General features: G+C 51.0%; 1 protein-coding gene across 1 annotated transcript; it reads right to left on the bottom strand.

Annotated features, from left to right (window-relative positions):
* Window positions 1–774, bottom strand: TMEM81 (transmembrane protein 81). Its single transcript, XM_066601586.1, has one exon. It carries the CDS (start codon window positions 772–774, stop codon window positions 1–3), a length of 774 nt encoding a protein of 257 aa, XP_066457683.1.
* Between the last annotated feature and the right edge of the window lie 6,468 nt (window positions 775–7,242).

The raw sequence follows: 7,242 nt of genomic DNA, 5'->3' as shown, positions 1-7,242 counted from the left end.
TCAGCAAGCTTTCTGGATGTCCTCTACCTTTTTGGATCTAAATGTACATCGGCTCACCACTAAAACAGCTATGCCTGCCAGTAGACCCACAGAGCTCCCAATCGCAACATAGCTGTATATTCCTCCGTGCAATTCAACCTTTTCCTCTACAACTGGTGTAGTAAGTCCTTCCGCCAAAGTCGTCAGCTGCTGTTTGCTTATGACATACTTGTAAAAATCTATATCCATAATGCCAGTGGCGATGACTTTAACTCCAAAGTAAATGCGTTTAACTAACTTCAGGTCATCTTCTCTTTGCACATCACAGAGATAAGTTCCAGCATCTTCCTCCTGTATGGATTCAAATACTAAGGTGTAATTGGTAACTTTCAGTGGTTGGAAATAGCGCTCACTAGTGGTCACGGTCGCACGAGCTATTCTCCAATAGTAAAGCTTTCGCCCACCTAAAGTTCCAGTGGGTGGAATCTGACAGTCCATGATGAAATTATCCCCCGTCTTGACGGTGTAGATCTGTATACCACAGAGCCAGTTTCGGAGACAGTCCACCCTCACAACCTCACAGTCGTTCTGAATGCCGGCTCGGTCTACAAGGCAACGTTTTTCTATCTTGCTGCCTATTCCACACGTCACACTACATTCTGTGGTTTCTATGACTGTCCTGATAGAAACATTCTCCAGTATTGATGGTATTGTGACAGTAACAAAATCTTCCCAATCTTGGGCAAAAGAAGTGATAGCAACAAAGATTATAAACAAGGAGGGAAGTACAAGCATGTCTACTTCGGTGATCAATCAGTTACCAACTGTACAGACATGCAATATGAACACTCAGTCTTACATAATTCTACATTGTGACATCATCTAATCCATGTACATCATAGAGCCCTTTTATATGGGACGTCTTGTCAGAGGCAGATGTCTGACAGGTTGTACCAGCGATAATCATTCCTGTGCTTTTACACAGCCACGATCATCGCTAGTGAATGGAGGTGGAGCAATCGGGATTGTTCCAACCCGCCTCAATTCACAGTAAACAGGCAGTTGTTCATAAGTGATACTACCTGTTTACACGGCGATCTGTCGTTCAGTTTTTATGCACGCAGAAACTGAACGATAAATGAATTTATTATTTGGTGTTTCAGTCATGCGTGCGTTTAGATGGAACGATAATTGTTCAGATTGTCGCTGATCGCATGAATCTGAACGATTTCTCGCCATATGTAAAGGAGACAGATTTTGCAGTCTTGTTAAGGCTCCTTCACACTGATGATTGCGATATCGTTGAGAGAAAAACACGGCAAAATCACAACTTTTTTCCCGCAATTTTTGAGTGTTAGCGCTGCTCTTTCTTGCAAAAGCATCGCTGCCACTTGCGATTTTCTTGCACATTTTTTTCATGGGATTTGTGAATTTGTAAGAAAGACAATAGGAGTTTTTAATACTGTTAACACTGCATCGCACGAAAATCGCAAGTTTGTGCTTTGCAATGCGATAAAAGGGAGGCTCCATAGGGAAACATAGGAGATAAAAAAATGTAAAACGCAGAAAGATAGCACATGCCGCGATTTTTTCACTCCACTTCACATGAGTGAAAACATCTCAAATGGGGATGAAACCATTGAAAATCACTGGTTATATCTGTGTTTTCACTCACTCTTGCATCAGTGAAAAAATGTGCGATTTTCTCGCAAGTGTGAAGGCACCCTTACAGGAGTATGAAACATGTAATAAGACATCTGGTAAGACAGCTCCCTCTCCTGAGGTGCTTTTATACGGAACAAGTAACATTCCAAAAAATTGTTCAAATGAGCGAAAGTGAACGATAATCGTTCAGTCTAAACGCGAGCCAACGGGTGAATGACGAGACGAACGAGAATCATACTCCTCTTTCATTTTAGGGCTTATTCACACGAGCGTATATCGGCCACCGTTTTCAGTGCCGGACGATATACGCTACGATCTGATACATTGGATTCCATATAGCATCGGGTGCTTTTACCCCGGGCAACAAAGATAGTCCTGGAACTATCTTTGTGTCCAAAATACATTGGCCACTGCATAGACTCCTATGGGAGCCAATGACAGCGGCCGGAGGGAAGCAGAGAGAAGGTGAGCCAGCAAGGGGGAGGGAAGGGGAGGCAACGGTATTGCCGTCTGAACGGGCGCACAAACGTTAGATTTGTGCGCCCTTTCACTCAGGGTTTTACAGCGCCCGCGGGCGCACGTTAAAGCGCCTATGCTCGTGGGAAAGAGCCCTTAGGCAGTATAAAACCATTGTCGCCTCGTTCATTTATCGTTCAGTATAAACAGCGCTCATTCAGTCCCTCTCAGTCACTTATACAGTGAATGTGAAAAAATGAACGGTTCTCGTTTCAATAAGCCAACGATGTGTCTGCTGTATAAATGGGCTGCACAAGAGCGAATGAGTTAGCGATGACATCACTCACTCATTGAAACGATAATTGGCTCATCTAAAAGGACCATTATGGACCATTTTCACAGGACGATTATAATATTGCTCAAAATTTAAACAAATTTGAGCAATAATCATTAGAGATGAGCGAACGTGTTCTTCCGAGCTTGATATTCGTGCGAATATTAGGGTGTTCGGGATGTTCGTTATTCGTAACGAACACCATGCGGTGTTCTGGTTATTTTCACTTCCTTCCCTGAGACGTTAGCGCGCTTTTCTGGCCAATTGAAAGACAGGGAAGGCATTACAACTTCCCCCTGTGACGTTCAAGCCCTATACCACCCCCCTGCTGTGAGTGGCTGGGAAGATCAGGTGTCACCCGAACATAAAAGTCGGCCCCTCCCGCGGTTCGCCTCAGATGCGGTGTGAGTTAGATGAGGGACAGTGCTGTTTGTACCGGAGCTGCTGTAGAGAAAGAATTGGTAGTTAGTGTAGGCTTCAAGACCCCCCAAAGGTCCTTATTAGGGCCACTGATAGCTGTGTGTTGGCTGCTGTTAGCAATGGCAAATTTTTTTTTCTCAAAATCGCCTCTGCAGACCGTTGCACCTGGCATTAGGGACAGAAGTGCTGCATAGGCAGGGAGAGTGTTAGGAGTGAGTGTAGCCTTCAAGAACCTCAACGGTCCTTTCTAGGGCCATATTTATCCGTGTGCAGTACTGTCCAGGCTGCTGTTAGCTGTGCTGCATTTTTTTTTGCTTCTCAAAATCGCCTCTGCAGACCATTGCACCCTCCATTGATACTGCAGGGAAAGAATTGTATAGGCAGGGCGACAACACAGTTGTTATTCATTGAATATACGCAGTGCTGCCTTTTGGTGCCAAAAAACTGAAAACAAATCTATTTGTCCAGCCTCTGTCCGTCCTAAGGGCTGTGGACACGTGTGAGCTGCGTGAACAACATTGCTAAATCAGACGCACCCAGCTACGCTTTACTGCTGGCTTCGCCATTTGCTTTCCTTAATTGGGAAAAAAATACCTGCTCTCCAAGAGTTATAATAACTCTGCTACCCTCACGTTCTGTGACACATAAGCAGGGACACAGCACAGTTATTAAACTTCTCATGTTCATTGAATATACGCAGTGCTGCCTTTTGGTGGAAAAAAACTGAAAACAAATCTATTTGTCCAGCCTCTGTCCGTCCTAAGGGCGGTGGACACGTGTGAGCTGCGTGAACAACATTGCTAAATCAGACGCACCCAGCTACGCTTTACTGCTGGCTTCGCCATTTGCTTTCCTTAATTGGGAAAAAAATACCTGCTCTCCAAGAGTTATAATAACTCTGCTACCCTCACGTTCTGTGACACATTAGCAGGGACACAGCACAGTTATTAAACTTAGATAATTCATTCACTAGAGGCAGTGGGGCCTTTCGTTTTCCAAAAAGGGCAAAAATTATATTTGGCCTGCAGTCTTGCGCCAATTTATTTCCTGCCTGTGAAATCAAATCACTGGTAATACAGCATGCTGAGGGGTAGGGGTAGGCCTAGAGGACGTGGACGCGGCCGAGGACGCGGAGGGCCAAGTCAGGGTGTGGGCACAGCCCGAGCTCCTGATCCTGGTGTGTCGCAGCCGACTGCTGCGCGATTAGGAGAGAGGCACGTTTCTGGCGTCCCCACATTCATCGCCCAATTAATGGGTCCACGCGGGAGACGGTTATTAGAAAATGAGCAGTGTGAGCAGGTCCTGTCCTGAATGGCAGAAAGTGCTTCGAGCAACCTATCGTCTACCCGCAGTTCTGCGCCGTCCACTGCTGCCAATCCGAATCCTCTGTCTGCTGCTCCTCCTTCCTCCCAGCCTCCTCACTCCACTACAATAACACCTGCTCAGGAGCGGGAACACTCCCAGGAACTGTTCTCGGGCCCCTGCTTAGATTGGGCAGCAGCGGTTCCTCTCCCACCAGAGGAGTTTATCGTCACTGATGCCCAACCATTCGAAAGTTCCCGGGGTCCGGGGGAAGAGGCTGGGGACTTCCGCGAACTGTCTCAACAACTTTCTGTGGGTGAGGAGGACGATGACGATCAGACACAGTTGTCTTGCAGTGAGGTAGTAGTAAGGGCAGTAAGTCCGAGGGAGCAGCGCACAGAGGATTCGGAGGAAGAGCAGCAGGACGATGAGGTGACTGACCCCACCTGGTGTGCAACGCTTACTCAGGAGGACAGGTCTTCAGAGGGGGAGTCAAGGGCATCAGCAGGGCAGGTTGCAAGAGGCAGTGCGGTGGCCAGGGGTAGAGGCAGGGCCAGACCGAATAATCCACCAAGTGTTTCCCAAAGCGCCCCCTCGCGCCATGCCACCCTGCAGAGGCCGAGGTGCTCTAAGGTCTGGCAGTTTTTCACAGAGACGCCTGACGACCGACGAACAGTGGTGTGCAACCTTTGTTGCGCAAAGCTCAGCCGGGGAGCCAACACCAACAGCCTCACCACCACCACCATGCGCAGACATATGATGGCCAAGCACCCCACAAGGTGGGACGAAGGCCGTTCACCGCCTCCGGTTTGCACCCCTGCCTCTCCCCCTGTGCCCCAACCTGCCACTGAGATGCAACCCCCCTCTCAGGACACAGGCACTACCGCCTCATGGCCTGCACCCACACCCTCATCTCCGCTGTCCTCGGCCCCATCCAGCAGTGTAGTTCAGCGCACCGTTCAGCCGTCGCTTGCGCAAGTGTTCGAGCGCAAGCGCAAGTACGCCGCCACGCACCCGCACGCTCAAACGTTAACCGTCCGCATAGCAAAATTCATCAGCCTTGAGATGCTGCCGTATAGGGTTGTGGAAACTGAGTCCTTCAAAAGTATCATGGAGGCGGCGGCCCCGCGCTACTCAGTTCCCAGTCGCCACTACTTTTCCCGATGTGCCGTCCCAGCCCTGCACGACCACGTCTCCCGCAACATTGTGCGCGCCCTCACCAACGCGGTTACTGCCACGGTCCACTTAACTACGGACACGTGGACAAGCACAGGCGGGCAGGGCCACTACATCTCCCTGACGGCACATTGGGTGAATTTAGTGGAGGCTGGGACAGAGTCAGAGCCTGGGACCGCTCACGTCCTACCCACCCCCAGAATTGCGGGCCCCAGCTCGGTGCTGGTATCTGCGGAGGTGTATGCTTCCTCCACTAAAGCACCCTCCTCCTCCTCCTCTATCTCGCAATCAAGATGTGTTAGCAGCAGCATGTCGCCAGCAGTCGGTGTCGCGCGGTGTGGCAGCACAGCGGTGGGCAAGCGTCAGCAGGCCGTGCTGAAACTACTCAGCTTAGGCGATAAGAGGCACACGGCCCACGAACTGCTGCAGGGTCTGACACAGCAGACCGACCGCTGGCTTGCGCCGCTGAGCCTCCAACCGGGCATGGTCGTGTGTGACAACGGGCGTAACCTGGTGGCGGCTCTGCAGCTTGGCAGCCTCACGCACGTGCCATGCCTGGCCCACGTCTTTAATTTGGTGGTTCAGCGGTTTCTGAAAAGCTACCCACGCTTGTCAGACCTGCTCGTAAAGGCGCGCCGGCTCTGCGCACATTTCCGCAAGTCCCACACGGACGCTGCCACCCTGCGCACCCTGCAACATCACTTTAAGCTGCCAGTGCACCGACTGCTGTGCGACGTGCCCACACGGTGGAACTCTACGCTCCACATGTTGGCCAGGCTCTATGAACAACGTAGAGCTATAGTCGAATACCAACTCCAACATGGGCGGCGCAGTGGGAGTCAGCCTCCTCAATTCCTTTCAGAAGAGTGGGCCTGGTTGGCAGACATCTGCCATGTCCTTGGTAATTTTGAGGAGTCTACCCAGGTGGTGAGCGGCGATGCTACAATCATTAGCGTCACCATTCCTCTGCTATGCATCTTGAGAAATTCCCTGCAAACCATAAAGGCAGCTGCTTTGCGCTCGGAAACGGGGGCGGGGGAAGACAGTATGCCGCTGGATAGTCAGGGCACCCTCCTGTCTATTTCTCAGCGCGTACAGGAGGAGGAGGAGGAGCATGAGGAGGATGAGGAGGAGGGGGAAGAGACAGCTTGGCCCGCTGCTGACGGTACACCGGCTGATTGCCTGTCATCCTTTCAGCGTGTATGGCCTGAGGAGGAGGAGGAGGAGGATCCTGATAGTGATCTTCCTAGTGAAGACAGCCATGTGTTGCGTACAGGTACCCTGGCACACATGGCTGACTTCATGTTAGGATGCCTTTCTCGTGACCCTCGCGTTGCACGCATTCTGGCCACGACGGATTACTGGGTGTACACACTGCTCGATCCACGGTATAAGGAGAACCTGCCCACTCTGATTCCCGAAGAGGAAAGGGGTTCGAGAGTGTTGCTATACCACAGGACCCTTGCGGACAAGCTGATGGTAAAATTCCCAGCCGACAGCGCTAGTGGCAGAAGGCGCAGTACCGAGGGCAAGGTAGCAGGGGATGTGCGTAGATCGAGCAGCATGTACATCCCAGGCAGTGCAACAGTCTTTAAGGGCCTGGCCAGCTTTATGGCTCCCCACCAAGACTGTGTCACCGCTCCCCAGTCACGGCTGAGTCGGCGGGAGCACTGTAAAAGGATGGTGAGGGAGTACGTAGCGGATCGCACGACCATCCTTGGTGACGCCTCTGCCCCCTACAACTACTGGGTGTCGAAGCTGGACATGTGGCCTGAACTAGCGCTGTATGCCCTGGAGGTGCTTGCTTGTCCTGCGGCTAGCGTCTTGTCGGAGAGGGTGTTTAGTGCGGCTGGGGGAATCATCACAGATAAGCGTAGCCACTTGTCAACCGACAGTGCCGACAGGCTAAC

This window comes from Eleutherodactylus coqui, chromosome 4 (genome assembly GCF_035609145.1).
Source record: "Eleutherodactylus coqui strain aEleCoq1 chromosome 4, aEleCoq1.hap1, whole genome shotgun sequence".
Lineage (NCBI taxonomy): Eukaryota > Metazoa > Chordata > Amphibia > Anura > Eleutherodactylidae > Eleutherodactylus > Eleutherodactylus coqui.
The sequence above is the reverse complement of the archived record's forward strand: the minus strand, read 5'-3'. Positions and strand labels throughout refer to the sequence as shown.